The 17,859-nt window shown below is 36.3% G+C and overlaps 1 protein-coding gene across 1 annotated transcript in view; it reads right to left on the bottom strand.

The window, feature by feature from the left end:
- Positions 1 to 5,663: 5,663 nt before the first annotated feature.
- Positions 5,664 to 17,859, bottom strand: part of RAB11FIP2 (RAB11 family interacting protein 2) — a 32,375-nt gene continuing 20,179 nt past the window's right edge. Inside the window, exons 4-5 of the mRNA XM_041461493.1 lie at positions 13,911 to 13,956; positions 5,664 to 10,234 (exon numbers count right to left, since the gene is read on the bottom strand). Of these exons, the coding sequence (XP_041317427.1) occupies positions 10,007 to 10,234; positions 13,911 to 13,956 (274 nt within the window). The 3' untranslated portion in view covers positions 5,664 to 10,006. The remainder of the gene's footprint in view (positions 10,235 to 13,910; positions 13,957 to 17,859) is intronic.

Below are 17,859 nucleotides of genomic sequence, written 5' to 3'. Positions count from 1 at the left end.
AACAAAAAGCACTCCTGCAGAAGAGCACCGTTGCACTGAAAGATTTTAATAGTAATAATAACAACTCTGCTAACCTGACATCTCCTCTTTGTAACTGCATTACTCCCTGCTTATACGTCAGTCTTTGAACAACTCCATTAGCCTTTAGTCAGACTGAAATCCACAATTTTTATTTCCAAGACAAGTCAAAGGTAGAATCAAATAAAGAAGAAAAGATTTAATATTATTTTTGTATCTGCTATTGTCCAAAGGCTTGTACTTGAAACAATTTACTTTGGAAGACAATTTGTGTGATTTTTTCCCAGGCACTAGGAAAATCTGAGAAACCTGTTACTGTTTGTGTTCACAGCATCCATCTCCTGAAGAGTGATGCTTTACTGCAGCCAGCCAGTTATTGCCTCCTGGAAGGAAGCAGTTATTGCTTCTCATCCCCTGCCCCTGGAAACTCAACAAGCTCATTCTCCACCTTTTATATTCTGAGAGAGCTGCTGTTCCCTTTACAGCTGCCTTATATATTAGCATTATCAATCTTCATCACAGCAACTACCCAAGCCCCTCCTCACCCTCTAAAATTAACATTTCTCTTTCCAGCTCCCAATTGCTACAGACCATCACTGCTGAATGGTTTTCTCCAGCTATTTCTAAACATCTTAAAGTCTTGTGACTTTGAGAGATGCCATGATTGTGAGAGAGGCTTAGGTTTCTCACAGAACTCTCTCTTTTTTCCAATGCCAGCTTTTTTAAACACACATTCAACCACAAAGCACAGCCTTCTACTCAGTTAGAGCAGCTGTTTTTAGCAAGTCTACATGTTTCTGTGAAGGATTCAGGGAAATTCTCCTCATTCAGGTCTCCTCTTTATTCACATGAACTGCCTAAAACTAATGAATCAGAGCTGAATGTTCTCAAAGTTCTAAGTCAGATGAGGAAGACACTGTGCTAATTTAACAGAACACGCCCTCAGATTTGGCAGCTTTTCAAACAAGTCAGTGATGTCCCACATGACATGACCAGCAAATATTACCTTTCATTTTGAATGCTCTCTGGCTAACACACTTCTGTGTAGTAAACCCAGACAGGAATTGCAAAGATTTCTGGGCTTGCAGATAAAGAACATCCTGAGCAACCCATCCTGATTGATATTAGAAATTCATCTGCTGATTTGCTTCCTTTTCCCTGGCACTAAAGTGACTTTCTGGTCTTGGGGGGACACATACGTTATTCAAGAAATCTGTTCTCACCTTGCCATTTATTTCACTGTGGTTTACTCTGTTTAGTACGTGGCTTTGAGTCATCCTTCCAAAATTCAGGATAGTTTTCCAGTGAGCTCCTCAGAAACTTGCTTTGATCCCGGTTTTGGCAGTCAGCTCTTGTCACATATTTCATTTGTTACTTTAGACCAAAGTCCCCGTCCAAACCAGCCCAAGAGCAAAGAAGAGGAACAGCCTCCAAATACGGTCAGAGCTAAGCCAGTTTCTGGAGTAGTTTAACACATGGGCGTGCGTAAGAATGAAGAGAACTGGAACAAGTTTTAAATAATGCTCTAAATAGACTGTGGTGAAATGTTCAGCACTTAAAACTGAACAGAAAATCCTGAAACAGATAAAAGAATAACCATGAGCCTGTCAGCAAATAGAACTGTGCTGATCAACTCCAGCAATAAAATTCTGCTTAAACCCTCTGAAATCATATCCCACGAAACAAAGGTTAAGCAAAAGACCCTTATTGAATATTTGGTTTATAAAGAGCTAATAAAGTTTATAACATTAAGCACAACCGAGGAGGGTTTTTTCCAAAGCAATTATACTGGACAGTTATAATAAAAATACTTACCAGAAAAGCTACTTTTCAGTATCCACCAACTGAATCTTAACTCCGATCACAAAATTCTTTTGCTTTTAATTAGGATTAGTTCATTTCTCCCCACTATTGATGGATGTTCCTTTCATCAGTCTCTCAACTTCAAATTCACACTATTTCACAGTACTCTGCGTGTGGATTATGAGGCCAATTACAAGAGGGTCTCAAACAGCAGTCACATTAATCAAGTGAAATGTTACATGCATTGTAGCCAAATATAATCTGGCCACTAAGAAAAAACATCATAAAAGTTTTTAAATCTGAAAATATCAGGAAATAGGAAGTTTTCTGTCTGATCCTGGAAATACAAACAAGCCTGGTATTCACGTGCCATCTACTTCACAAACACCGAAAAGCCAAGACCATATCTCACAAAGCATCCACATTTTGTAACTTGGTCCTTACAAGTAGTGCCCAGCACCTGCTGCAGACAGATTCCTACTCTCCTGTCCTTGAGTTATTAACAAAAAAAAGCAAATTTGATGTTACCCTGTTGGATAAAGGAGTGCCTGAAGATGCATACCCAAATCAAGCTGCACTGCTGCTCAGCACGGAGGTTTGTACAAATTTTGAGGAAAACCTTACTTCTCCCAGAGCTCACTTTTAACTTTTACAAAATACAAAAGAGTCTATCAGACACTTCGGCTTTGTGTACTTTGGAAAAGAATAATTTGAAGTCTCACAATATATCCATACAATTTAAAATAGGTAACTGTGGTAGCTTTTGAATCATAACTATAAAATATTGGAGCACATATCTATAAAGGAATTAGAACTATAAATTGCATGAGCACTTCAAATTGTTTCTTGTTATAGAAGTTTAATTATTTAGTTTAAAATAGCATGTAAAAACTCCTTAAAAATAGCATATTTAAAATGCTTATCCAAATGCAATTGCTATGCACAAGGCAAGACTTTTCTTTATAAAATACCCTGACATTTTGTATTTTGTGCTTCAGTGTTCCTTAAAAATAAGAACTAAGTAATCTACAATTAGCAAAATATAAGCATATTTAAGCTATGAATTATAAGTTAATGAAATAAGCTGCTTTAATGGGAAAACATTTTATTAGGAAATGGAAAATACTCATAGCTGGAGAGTCAGCAGTTGCTTTTAAAGGATGCAATTAAGCTGCCATTATTTTGGCAAAGCTCTGGTCTCAAAGAGGCAGATTTTCCTAATGCATTGTAGAAGTCCTTGGCAAATTACACAGTATTCATGAAATTTAAATGGAGACCCTTGATGTCTCCTGTAAAGATGTCCCAGGGAGTCAATTTTCAAGGAATTCATAATGTGAGCAGCAAGTTATCGGAGAAGGAGACACTCAGCACCTCGGAAGGCCCCAGATGAATGATTTAGAGGAGGTGATATGACACATTTTGGCCACTCCACTGGACCCTGAGCCAGACACCCACTTCAAGAAACAGCAGAGGAAACCTGGCCAGCCACATGCTGCATACCCCAAGTTTCCTCAGACACTTCCTAACTTTCCTAGGAATGTGGTTTGTTCAATCCCTGAATGTAATACCAAGTGTCAGCAGGGCTGAAAAAGCAGAAGTGACAGCGCTGCTTCTGCCCAACACCTGTCCCACACCGAAAACTTTGAGAATTCATCCCTCTGATAAACTCCCACTTTCTGGGGGTTTTCACCCTGCCAATAATCTTGCTAGTAAGGGATGCTGTGTTACCTCTTCCTGTTACCAACAGAACCTGGCTCATACTGGGCAAATAAATCCCTTAAAATCTCTAGCGCTACCAACCTTTTATTGTTGGGCTTTTTGGATCCCAGCAATGGCCTCTCCCCAGTGTTGCTTCTACTCATTCCTTGCATGTCACACAGCAGACACTGTTTGGGCTGACACAAACAAAACACATCCCACAAAGTTTCTCCCCTTTTTAGTATTCAGCTTCATTTAATCGTTGCATGGCCCTAAAAGCTTTTTAAGCTGCTTACTTTTAAAGTATAAACATGTCAGTGTTTAGCCACAGAAGGTACTTTTCTGTCCTAAATCATCATCCATTTATCAAAGACTGATCTACATTACTAAATGCTGTAAAAACACATTATAAATACATTGCAATAATCCCCATGTAATAGCCACTGGCTTCCAGCACTGAAAATACTGATATTTATATAAACATTACACAATCAATGCCACACACTTTCCAGGCTGGGCTGCACTCAGTGTGGTAGACTTCTCTCATAATTACTCAATAAGTAGTAAAGAAAAAACAGCTTTCTTTAGTAGATAGTCTTATTCCTATCTCATAAAACGGCACTATTACAAAACAATCCAACAAAATAATCCAATTTCTAATTAATTAATCCAGAAAAAGAGATGCATTTTTAATCATCATTATTTGTAACTTTACAAACATGCCCAGTGTTACAGAAAAGGGCAACATATCCCAAGTGAGCTGCAGCCAGAACTTGCACAACACTCCCATAAAAACAAATCAAAATAGGGAAATAAAATCCTGATTGTTATTCTGTAGTTCCATAAAAAAGTAACTTCAATAAGTGCAACTGGAGAGAGAATTCTCCTTAATGATACTTCTAGTTTACATCTAATGTCAATAATTCTTTAACTGCTAAACTATATTTAAAGTATCCTTGAAAACCTTTATTAGGGGGTTGAGATGGTTAGTAATGACAATTCCAAAGACAACTCCATGTTGGGAAACTGGAAGCTGTTTAATCCATCTGGGCTCTCATATCATCAGTAGGATTGTGGCTGGTATCAGCTAACAAACATTATGCCTCTGAGGGAGGGAAATGGTGTGGCTCCCTTTTCAAACCGGCACAGGAGCTGAGATTAGTTACCAGATGTGAATTACAGATGGAAACTGGTATTTAACAGGCAGTGTGCTGCTTTCCCCTCCTGTCCTCGTTCCTCAGCTCTCACACACCAGGACAGTTGCAAAACCTGTGAGCCAGACACAGCTGATGGGATCAGTGTAACACCACAGTGGAAGTCCATGGACAGCTCACACACTGGCTGTGATTCCCCACAACCACCACATTTCATGGACACCTCTAAGAGAAGAACTCTTTCTAGGCTTTCTAAGTCCACAGATGTATTGACAAAGGACCTGCTCACAGAGCAAATTGACTGTGAGGAATCACATCCCTGTGGAATTCAAAGCTCCAAGGAGCTGGGTGGAAGATTGACAAGGTTCTTCTCCCAAACCAGGACTGCTCTCATACCTCCTCACCATCCAGAAAACCTGCTGTTGTCAGGGGATAGACTTTGCTGTTTTGCTGCTTCATGGAAAAGAGAAAAACCTGTGAGAGCATTGAAAAAAATACTCCTGGACAATGGGGGAGGATGCTCCAGTTTTCTGCCATTCTGGCTGGGGTTTTGTTCTGTCAAGTATTAAGAGAAACATGTGTCATGTTTTCCGTATCAGAATTTGCATGGTGTTTGTTCTCATGCTAAATGCTGCTCTGGCCTGCAGTGCAAAGATCTCCTGGTAATATTCACACAGCCATGGCATCAGAGGAATAGTGCATTTAAAAGGATTGCAGATACCATACTAAAAAAGACATACAGATTAGGACATTTAAGAATACACAATTTTTTTTCACTAATTTTAAGTTTTGGACATTACTGAAGAGATTTCCCTTAATGAATACCCTGCAAACATCTGGGATATTCATTTAGAGCTGTCCCTAAGGAAATACCCCTCTCTGTGGTCTGGGAGCCTTAACACCGTGGAGTTTAGGAGTCACATGCTTTGCATAACACAGATTAATGTCACAATTCAATAAATACTGCAGTAGTGCATTGTGGTGCTTTATTAGTGTTAGACATGCAATATTTATTTAATGAACAGAAATTAAAATATTAAGATAACATTTTCATCAAATTAAAGGATCTGAAGTTGCAATAATGGAACAAAAATAAAGTTTTTCATGCATTCTAAGTTTACAGTTCTCACAAATGCATATAGTTATGATTCTGTACCATTATTAAATGTAGACAAACTACCATTGATTGCACAAGACAAAATAAACTCCTTAAGTTATAAGTAGTGATCCTATCTTTTACAGACTTCCTATATAACCTGGATCTTCAGCTTTTTATAATACACTGTAATACATCTGGAAGCTTCTAAGATGAATAGGAATGGCTCGACCACTTGTAACATACAGTGGCTTCCTCAATGTAGAAATTATAGAAGATAAAGCAAATTCCCACCATGCTTTAGGAGACTGTGACCTTTTCAACAGAAACAAATCTCAAACCCCTTCATAAACAGATTAAAGTGCTACCTATTGCATATTAAACACTTCCAGTGACTGTATTGAAATGTTTAAGTTACAAATCCCTGAAAATAGGGTTTCCTACTGAAAGTGCTGACAGACCCTTAAATCTAGCATCATGAACACAGCAGAGCTATAACCCTTCAGCAAGTACTTCAAAGAAGGGGATGTTAGTCAACATGCTCTAAATTCACCTTTGTGAAAGCCCGGCTAACGCCTCTGTCATAGCTACAACAGCAATGGTACAACGAGCAGAAAAGCATCAGCTCACTTTACATACTTGATGGAGGACAATAATCTTTCTTTAAAGCTGGAAGCATAAATAAAGCCCCAGTGCAGCAGTAAACACATTAAGACAGCAGCTCTGTTTGTTTTAAGATGCATCCAAGAAAGGGCATCCTGTACACAAAGAAATGCAGGCTAGTATCTAATGAGCATGATTTCCATCAGGTCCCCAAATCATGAAACCTTTCTAAATACAAGGCAGCATTTCCACAGCTGGAAAATTACAAATAGTTCTTGACACAGAGCCAACAGCAATAAATGCAGTTATAATCTAGGGAGAATGCTACATTCATTAGGAGGTGGAAAACCAAGCTAAACTTAAAATACAGCAGCAAGAGGTAACATACATAAATACTAAACATCCTTCTAGAATGGCAGAAAGTTTACATTTCTGACTTACAACATTAAAGTATGGCCTTCATATTTGTCCTTTTAAGTAAGCAAAATGCATGGCAGAGCTGCTTCAAAGGATGATTTCAAAATATAGTGTATGCATGGATGAACTCTTGTCCTAATTTAGGAGAGAAAATATCAAAATAATATGGAGATTTTCACAATTTTGATCCCTATATTTTAAAGGGCAAGAAAGACTGACCACAAGTGACAAGTTTTTATGGGTTTAAAATGATCTGCAAGAAAGTCTACAGTTTTATCCTATAGGAAAAACAGAACTTCCTTTGTTTTCAACATACAAATTACTCTGTATGAGAAGTTTTCATTTGAAAGCTGCATGGTTCAAAAAATACATGTGGGGTAAAGATGCATTTTAAAAATAATCTCAGAATACAGGAAAATGTTAAAATTTTCTTTCGAAGCAGAAAATGATGTTTATGTAATCTTTCAAGAATTGTTCCAAAAGTAGCCTGTATTTTTACCTATAAACTCTATAAAAATATCTTCATAATTGTTAATGTCCCATCCTGCCTCTCAGTAACTCTACCTTTTCCTAAATTGCATTTGTTGTTCTCCCCTCTTTCTTGACAAATTGTTAGAAACAAAAGGTGCTTTTATTCACTCAGAGATCAGATAAAGACTAGATAGCACATTCAAAGCTTCACTAAATTTCTTCACTAATGCACAAAAATTGATCTTTTCGCTACCTTTAATCTGCTTATCGTTCTTGGTATGCAAATATGTCAAATGATCTGCTTTTAGTCAATTATGCAGTTTGATATTCTACATTTACATTCTAAAATAAGTGATTTCAGAGGTGCTAAATATAGTAGAGTTTCATTTTAATAATTATAAGTTGGCTTGCATGTGAGAAGTCACTGGAGCACATTCTCTGGTTAGTGCAGTTGTTAATCCTCACTGGTGTGGATGATTTAAGCACTGTGGATACTAGAGATGGTCTCATACCAGACAGCTGAAAATGAGTGTGGAATTCAAAACTATAGCAGAACATTTCCCCATCAACACCATGAGAAAACCGCTGGCTTTGGCCAAGCATTTGAAAATGTTTAATGTTTTATGGAAATACTGAGTAACTGAAATACATCTCGGTGTAATTAGAAAATGAAAACCTAATTGAGTGTAAACCCCAACTTCTATCAGCAAACATACCATGAACTAGTACATAACCTTTGGCACTTTGAATATATTACAACAAATTTACAGTCATCGAGATCTTAAGTGGGTCTAAAGAACATTCACGTGGTTTCTGAGGTACCAAACTTGATGCATCCTCATGCTGACAAAAGAGAGACTGCCTGGTGTGGGATGGATTTCTGCACTACAAAATACAAATGCAGAGCTCTACAGCTGGGCAGGGCTGGCACTTCTCAGGATCCATCCAGGCACAGGGATCCACACAAAGGGATCCTACTGGTGGGTTGGGAACTCTGGCTGCACACAGTTTTAGGGACAGTGCTAAATGGGGATTGGTTAATAGTTGCTAAATAAAATAAGAAAATAATGGAGAAAAAGCCAAAAATAAGTAAATTAAATCTGGCAATGTTTGTACAAAGAAGTTTTTTTGTAACTAGAATACTTCTGTGCTGTCCTACAATACTAATGATATCAAAAGCAGTCAGACAGAACTTTCTCAACCCTTCCACATATAAGTATTCAAAATATTACAAATTTCTGCAGTTTTTAAAATGAAAATGTATTAAAATCTTTTACAACAACAACAACAACAAAAAAGTGGAATTTAATTTCAAGCTTTTTTGGTCACCTCAGCAGCAGCCATGCCATGGTGCTGTAAAAAAATGCAACAGATCAGGTGCAGAAAGAGAAGAAAAGACAATTATCTTAAATCCAAATCTAAAATATTCTCTGTACATGTTTTAAATAACATTTTACTGTTTCACAGCAACAGAAAATCCAAGTAAGACTCTTATTAAGGAAATTAAAGTTAAAATCTATTCATCTTAATATTTTGAGGGTTCTCCTACAGTACTTTCCCATTATACCTTCATTACTATTTTTTTCCATTTCATTGAATAACAGATACCTTTTTCATACATCATTTTACAAACAGTTATTACATTATCAGGAAGATATTTACTACATTCTTCTTTCATTTGCCTCAATGAGAACTGACTTTTGGAACTATTTACATGGAATACAGACATTTTAATGAAAAGCCTAGTACTCTATATGTGTTTAAGCAACATGGCCTATTTCTAAAGGCATATACTTTCGTTGTCATAAGATTTAAAAAGTTAAGACATACATATCACGTAAAACTCAAGCTTAAATTGATTTATCGTGTCTATTTAAGTCAGCCTTCCATTTCTGCTACATTTTCATGGCAGTAGACTTTGACTGAACAGAAGCATTCATTCCTTTATTCCATACTCGAGTTCTCCAGTTGTACCTCTGACTCTGTGAACACTGTTCAAAGTACTTTTAACACATTAAAAGGCATGCAGTAACTTCATACAAAAAGATCCTCAGAACAACTTTATGTCATGAGCTCACTACCAAAGTTCATTCATTATACACAAAATTCAGCATTTAAGTGTAAAATAACTGGTTCCAGCATGTGCCATGACAGAAATGGCATGGATTTTTTTTTACATTGTTCTATAAAAAGCACATTGTATAGAATACAGCATTTACTCTGAAAGGATTGTGCATCACTGTTTTCCTCTAATATGTGCAGGAGTACATTCCATTGCAACAAACCACACTCAGGTTTAGTAGAGTACTACACTGGATTGAAAACAGTGGTCTTGATGGCATGCTGTAAAAAAACAATCAATATATTTGCCTAATACCAATAATCATTCAAGAAAACATTCATAACAGCACAGGCTTCTCTGTTGAAATTGCCACATGGTGAACACTAAGCTATCATATAAACTGCATGGACATATTTATTATGTATCATTAACTCTATTTTAAGTATTCTGTACCTAAATGTATTTTCAAAAAGAAAAAAAGAAGTTAGTTAAGTAATCTAACATAAAACAACTTTTGGCAGCCCCTGCTAGTGTTTGGATTTAAAAAAAAAAGGAAAAAACCCACGCCATTGTCCCTCCTCCCTATTTTGCTGGAATTTCTTAGGAGAAAAGGAATGAAGAGAAGACAAAACATTAAAGTGTGATCTCCTTGCACTAATGTATTCAGCAGAAAGTAGCGCTGTCTCAGCTTTTGGAAAATTTGCCAGCTTTGCGAGAAGGTTCATATGGCACTCTGAGAATACTGGGGGTTTCCTCCATCACCCGCACCAGCAGATTGTCAATGTAATCCTCGAGCTCACGGATGTGGGTGTCCTTCTTCTTGAGCTGCTCCTTGTGTTTCACCAGCTCCTGCAGAACCTCCTCATAAGTGAGGTTTCGGTATCCTGCAGCGGCATCGAAAGGATTTCCTTCCTGCAGGTAAGTGTGGAAAAACACCAGATTTTGTTAAGCAGTTCAGTGTCTCCAGAAAATTAATTGGTTATTGCTTTTTGTGTTTCTCCTGTGCATCTCTTGACATGAAAAGCAATTTCTTTCAGCAACACCTCTGTTTGCTGCAGTGCTTTTACCTCCAGCACCCCCACTGGAGCAGACAACTGGAGATGGGCTGCCCAGCTGGATGAACATTTCCCACTCTGTCATCTCAGAAAAAAATCTTCTCAGTGAGGTGGACACACAGCCAGTGTGTCAGAGTTAGTGACCATAAGAGCAGTGACACAACAACAGCTGGCAGGTCCATTTTGGGAAAGCAACCCCCTTAATTATGGAGTAACAAGAGAAGAGCCCTGAGAATTCAACTCCTACTGTAACTTCTCTGAGTATTTTCCTCTGGAGAGCATCATAGCAAAGCATTTATTCAGCTCTAAATGACATCAGCCCTCATCTGTCTTTCACATTCATATTTGTAGTCACCAGTTGTTCTCCAGGCCTTGGCTTCTGAATCACATAATAAAACTTTCAATTTTAAATTGCAGGTGAAGGCAAAAGGTTACATCTTACTTGCACCAGAGCACTTAAGACAGAAATAAATGTGTACTTATAAAAGACCTTGCTTGCTTTAAAGTAGGAGAGGCCCAGAATTAAGCAGTAGGGAAAACAGAATTGTTTCTGCAATGATTTCTGATGACTCAGTAAGTGAAGGTACTAGCAGAGATGGACAAATTAGTCATCTTAAAAAGCACAACATGTAATCCTAAAGACTGTAAACTTGAATGTCCTCTTTTGTGTTGGTTTGTAGAAGTATCAGCACTGTTAGACATGTGAAGCAGTATGCTTCATCTCATTCAGAATTGAAAACATTTAGAAGATATGGAACCTACAAAATCCTGCACTTCTAACAGGGCACACGAGATAGTTTTTGTTTACAGTAGAAGCAAGTCATTAAAAATTATAAAGCTTGCACAGCTAAGAAGCACACCACATAACAGTCATACTCGTTCCTTTTCCATGCCCCATTCTTTTCTTTCCATACAGCTCCATATTTGCACATTGGCACATGTCGACCCATTAAAATATGCAGCTGGCCAAAGTTTTCAAAGGAACCTAATTAAAAGTGATGGTGCCCTGCAAATAGGCTGAAGTGTGACAGATCAGCTCTCTCCATCAATTATACTCCAACAGTAGCTCTCAAAAATATGTGATTTTAAGGGTTTCTCTCTGCACTTGAGACATTTAATGCCATATTTATGGATGTATATTCAGTATTTTAAATGTACCAAGTTAAGGGATTGTAAGTAATCAGTAACTGCCACTTTATTAAAATGGCTAACCCGATGAAATTTATAAATTGGTTAGCAATCCATTTTCAACAAGTATAGAAGAGAAAGTAACTTCACTTTGTGGTCATATTTTAGCACATTTTCTTCTACAAGAAGGAAGTAAAACTTTCTCTTTATTAAATTTTATTCTCTTTACTAAATTTTCGTACACACTGGAGAAAATACCATTAACACTTACGTGCCTAAAATATAGGGTTTGCCTAATTTTCTGATTTGGCAAAGGAACAGGAATTAAGGTGCAATGATGACTTTAATTATGCAATCAAGTTTACTGGAAAATTATGTGTAATATATATTAAAGACCTTTTATCATGCACATGCTCCATTATGCAAGAAAATTCTAGCAGAAGTATGCTAACATTTAGAAATTAATATTGTAAAAATTAAGAAGATTTGGTATGTTCAGCTTGAGCCAGTAGGTAATATTTAAATATATAAGGAACACTTATTTCTTTAGAAAACTAGACACCACAGTTTTAATGTATAAGAATAATCTTATAATGAATTATTAAGGGAAAAAAAAAGATTCTAAACAAGCCATGTAAAGAATGATTGTCTCAGCTACACAACCCTGTTGGGGTACACACTGCCAGCCAGAGGAAATGACTGATAAAATGAAGGCCTGGCAATCCCTGATCATCTCCTCATTGTTCTAATGAGGAATTCTGCTCTGGGAATGTCATCTAAGCTACTTTCACATCTTTTGTCCTACTTACTTCATCTTCCTTTCAGTTCTTAATTAGGCCTTAAAGAGCTCATGCTGCCCTTTCAACTGGCTACTGCTCCCATTTAAACACTGCTTTCACAGACAGGTGTTGGCATCAGAGCAGAAGACACACAAACATAATTACTAAATAATATGCACAAGGAAGAAATGTAATAACTTGGTGAGGGCTAATATTACAGAATCTAATAATAAATTACTTCAAACACCTTAGAAAACAATCCTGAATATTTAAAAAGAAATTCAAATGGTTTCATTCAAAACTATGGTTCAGATAGAGTTTCTTCCCCACCTAATTTGTATTTTGCATTAAATGAGCACCACCTCATAATCCTATAACAGGCATTTAAGATGGCTGGTATTCCAAAAGAAAAATCATCAAGGATTTCTTTTATCACCTTTAAATCCTTTAAATAAAACAATTCACATCTTATTTCTTGAAAGAATTAAACCGATGCTTTTACCAGCAATAAATTACATGATTTGCAGTAGTACATTTGCAAGCACATAGAAACTGTAATTATGGTTACTTTACAGACAATGGCTGCTAACTTAAATCAATGTTTTGATGTCTCTTTTTGTCAGAGATTAAGTGACTGCCTGGTAGAATTCAGTTTACTATCTGATCAAAGGCAGCCTTCAAATACTCTGACATCTCCCACCAGCTACTTACATTATAAAAACTTGGGCATTTACAATAACATCAAATGTTATTACAAATCATTTACATAAACCAGCAGAAAACAAACAGTACAAAGTCATATTTGCTTGTGAAACTTGTTTTCTATATATTTCAGAGATTGAAAACAAACCCACTTTTAAAGATGTCATCTATTCACAGAACAAATTCTAGCAAGACCACATTTTCCTTCAAACAAAGACACTGTCCAGGCAATCTGTGGATTATTTTTTGTCTCTTCTTAGTACACAATTTATTCTCAGTACTTTTAGAAACAAGAGCATTTTGAATTATACCTTCTAGTATTTCCATTTTTTAGTGTTTTCATCTGTTCATTTATTATGTGTATTATTAATCCAACCATATATAAGGTAATAATTTTAATTTTGATCTGCCTTCTAAAGACTGTCCTCAAGTCTCTGCTTATAGTGATGGTAAGCTCCTGTCTGGTCAATTAATAAATCACTGCCTAATGAAGAGTTCCTCACCTGACCATTACTTCTCTAGAGTCATCTAAACCACTCCTAAATTCAGGTTTTGGATTTTTTTCACTTTTTGTTCAAAGAACTAAATATATCCTTCTTTACCATATCACAGCTAAACTCCATACTGAGTGCAAAACTCTTCTTTACTTCCAAATTTACATTAAGCCTGTGTAAATCTGCTTAGGTTTTCTGGATATGTCCAGAAAAAAAAAAAAAAAAAAAAAAAAAAAAAAAAAAAAACCCCAAAAATTCCAAAAAAAAGATTAAAAAAAAAAAAAAAAAAAAAAAAAAAAAAAAAAAAGAAAAAAGACAAATCCCAACATTTCCATATAAGAGGTTAAAAAAGAACAAAAGCTTATAAGCTTATACAAGTACCATTTAGTTGGCATTTACTGATGGCTTTCCATAAAATTTCATAACTCACCGTTTTTTTCCTGAGATCCTCAGAGCCAGAAGGATTCACATTAAAACTGTGGGGGAAAAAACATACCAAACAAATATTAGCAGGGCACACTTATTTGACCAAAACATCTGCTGGAATACAGTACTGAATGCAGTATTTAATATGCTTTATTTTCTTGATTTGTTAAACTTAGGAAAACAAACTACTAGAAATTAAAGGAAATTTGAATATATTCCTTGTTCACAATTCTTTTGTATTTTTTGTATTTTTTTGTCATCAAATTTGAATAACTAATTAAGAAATGCAAGAAAAGCTATTATGGATTTGGCTTCCTTATCTCTCCTCTTATCTCTAGACTTAGCTTGAGCTTCTAAGCACAGAGTGCTACTTTAAATGAAATATCCAAGGAACAGGTCCCTGGGATGAGATGGACAAAAACCAACAACCAAACCCTACAGACTAACATGTATTCCCAGCTTTCATGGCAGCTCCCAGAGGACAAAGTTCCTGCAGAAATTCCAGTGAGATCACCAGCTTAGGGCTAAAAAGCCATCTTCTGTCAGCTACATTTATTTTGTACTTAAAATTGAGTAAATAATCTTTTATAAACCTAGTGATTATTGAGCACATTCAGAAAGGAAAGCTCTTTCATAATGTTGCTGATACTGATAAAAACAGCCACTGCCTAAATGTCATGCTTAAGAAACTGTCCACACAGGCTGGTGTAATTATTAGCAAGTATCTTTAAAAATCAGTGATGCTGTGTTCTTATGTACTTGCTGCAGCAGGTTTGGAGAGAAAACATTCTCCAAAAATGTGTTTAAAATCTGGATATGGCTCACAAATATTATTTACTTGGTAGCACCACAGCAGGCACATTCTTTCACGACACAGAATCTGTTTTGTTAGACTGCATGTACTGGCTTTGAGAGTGATGTGTGACTGGCAGATACAAAAACATATATATGTATATTTTTTTAATTGTGAAGATTTTTTGTATTAGGAAACGTATTTTGTGACTGCTCACCACTCTGTTATCTGAATTTATAAACGACATATTTCATGGTGTAAAAGCGGAAGGGCAAAAAATTTATGAACTATAACCATGTAAAATACATACATTTTATACATATATGCAAAAAATGATGAACTGCAAATACATAAAATATAAATGATAATATTTTTCTGTAAACAATTTTTTTTTATTTTAAAATCTCTTTTTTTCCACATTTTCTTTTTAGTCTGTACCCAATCTTTAATTTCCAAAGCAGGCAAACTTTTGCTCACACAGAAATCCTGTAAACCATCTGAGGGTATTTGACAGAGACTGGATTAGAGGAACAGTCCCAACCAGACACCCAGAGGTGTCATTAAGTCTGGCTAATTCCCATTCCACCTGTCTGTAACAGTGATCCCCAGCAGTCTGCCAGTTTCTGGAGACCCCTTTTGAATGAGGGCCCTTTTCCATGGGGCATTGTCTGCCCGGCCAAAGGCAGGGTCCCTCCCTCCCAGCCTCCTTTCAGCCTCACTCTGATGTGTCAAACACATGATGAACTCGCTCCATTCACGGCTGCCTTCCGTGATCCCAGCACAAAAAAAATGAGTTAACTGAACTGGATCGAATTAGCTTGGTGAAAACCAAGAATGTCTCTATTTAACGAAGTGTGGCGTTAATTTGGGATATCTTTCTTTTGGGACTGTTTCCTCATGTTAGACAAGATACAGAATAATGCAGCCTGACTGCTCAACTGGGGGGCTTTCTGAAAGGTTAAAAAAGCAGGATCTTTCACTGCCTTGAATGACTTTATAGTTTCTGTGAAGTAAGTTCTGGGACTCTTTTTCGTAGTGGCAGCAGTTAAAATGAAAGCAGCAGTTCTGACTATGAGAAGCTGCATTTCGAAATTAGAAGTATAAATCACTGGCAATATGGACTAGTTGTTTGGGGTTTTTTTAAGTAGTAAAAAACCTGCGATAATTTCTGCAAAATTGTGGACATCATAACTGCAATTTCAAAAGAGAACATCTGCGTATTTTGCAAGAAGAAATTTGAATACACTTGCAAAAAAAAAAAAAAAAAAAAAAAAAAGGAAAGCTATTAAAATATTCCCCAATAAAAATCCAAATGCTATGAGGGCTCTTACTCATACTTTAAAGAGATTCATAGAAAATAGAATGCTTTTTGAGGAAGAAGCAGGCGCTGAGATTGCATATAATATAATTTTTCTAAATCAAAGTGTCTGCTAAGTAAGGTGGGAGCTCTTCAGCCTTGCTGAGCCCTGCAAGGTTTCCTGCCCGTGCCCCAGCCCGAGGTGAGTGTGAGCAGATGCAGACTCCCACCACTGCACCCCTAATTCACTGTCTGAGGGGCAGGTAACTCCTCAAAAAAATATCCTATATAATTATGAATGCAAACAGTTGGTGGAGTTGTCTGTTTGGTGTATTGAAATTCACGAGAGTGTTTATTTTTTAATTTGAACTTCATCACGATAATAGACCCCTAAAGTTACCACCTCACTCAATTACTGGCAATAATTATATAAAACAGGCCTCTAGGACTGCAGCCCATGCTGTACAAGCTTCCTTTGAGCAGCCCAAAAGCATTCTGAAATCATTGAACTGAACAATTATAAAAAATAACATTGTTTTCTCCTGTGTTACACTCTCAGTTCATAGTGATAGTATTAGTTATAATCCAGTCTCTGGGGATTTTCCCAGAGTTCAATAAACTGGCAGGGATCTCCTGCTATGGAAGAAGTTCCCATGTTCACAGCTTGGGAAAAAAAGTATCTTTTTGGATTTTTGTAGGGTTTTTTTTGAGTGTGGCTTACTGTGAACAGTGATTGTGAAAAACTGGCACTGTGGGATTCTATAATTAGTGTTTGTCAATTACACCCAAACTAAATTTGCTCAGTTTACAAATAAAGAAGACATTTCTTTTCTAACAAATGGACTTTTCATGTGCCTTATGTGCCTTCAGGTGTTGTCTCATACTGATTTTTAACAGTTTGTCTCTTACAAGTAATAAATTTTCATTCTCTCAGATCACCTCCAAGGAGCTACTAAAAGGGAGGTAAATCCTACCAGCAGAGATTAGAAATCAGCTGCAGTAGGATCATGGAAGTGACACTGAGCCCCCAACTTGCACATCACCCCCACCCCTCTCTAGGCAGAACAGACTTCTCCAATCCAGCACAATTAGTCCTGTCCTCCATTTCACTCATCTGGGAATTCAATTAGTGTCCTTGACAGTTACTTTATATAACAGACATATTTACCAGATTAAATCATATCCATTATTTTATTGTTCCGTGTTATTTTACAGCTTTGGATATAACTTTCTTTTTACATTTTTCTTGAATAGTAAAATTTGTTTGAATTTCTGGGGTTTTATTGGCTTAGATTTCAATTGTAGCTCATCTGAGATGAGAACTCTTTTCTATTGTCCTGCTCCTGAAGTGATGAGAAATAAAAATAATATAAACTAATACTGGACACAGATATACTGCAGTGCTGATTCTAGTAGTAGTAGTAGTGATTCTTGTAGTTTGCTTTACTATTTCATAATCATAGCAAGCATATTATTTTGTATTTTATTGTTATTTTCTCTATTTTAAAACATTTCATTAGAACTAATTGAAACTTCTTTTTTTTTTATAATACCTTTTTTATGGTAATTAAATACTTCCATTGCATGTTGATAATTTACAGTTTGTATAGGAAGAATACAGTGGAGTTGAGTCAGGATGTGTCACAAGCTCAATTTCATGACTGCATCTTACAACTTTGTCTACTGAAATTTAAAGATAGTTAAAAATTCAAACATCAGGTCTAGTGGCTGCATAAATATTTAGCTTCTGAATGCCTAGAGATTAAAACAATCTTTATAAAATCTTTCCTATAACTGATTTAAACATTTTAGTGCCATTTAGTCTGACAACATAATGAATGGGAATCAGACTCCTAAATTTGC

Source organism: Pyrgilauda ruficollis, unplaced genomic scaffold, assembly GCF_017590135.1.
Source record: "Pyrgilauda ruficollis isolate IOZ18807 unplaced genomic scaffold, ASM1759013v1 scaffold15, whole genome shotgun sequence".
Classification (NCBI taxonomy): domain Eukaryota; kingdom Metazoa; phylum Chordata; class Aves; order Passeriformes; family Passeridae; genus Pyrgilauda; species Pyrgilauda ruficollis.
This window is presented reverse-complemented; position numbering and strand designations above follow the sequence as displayed.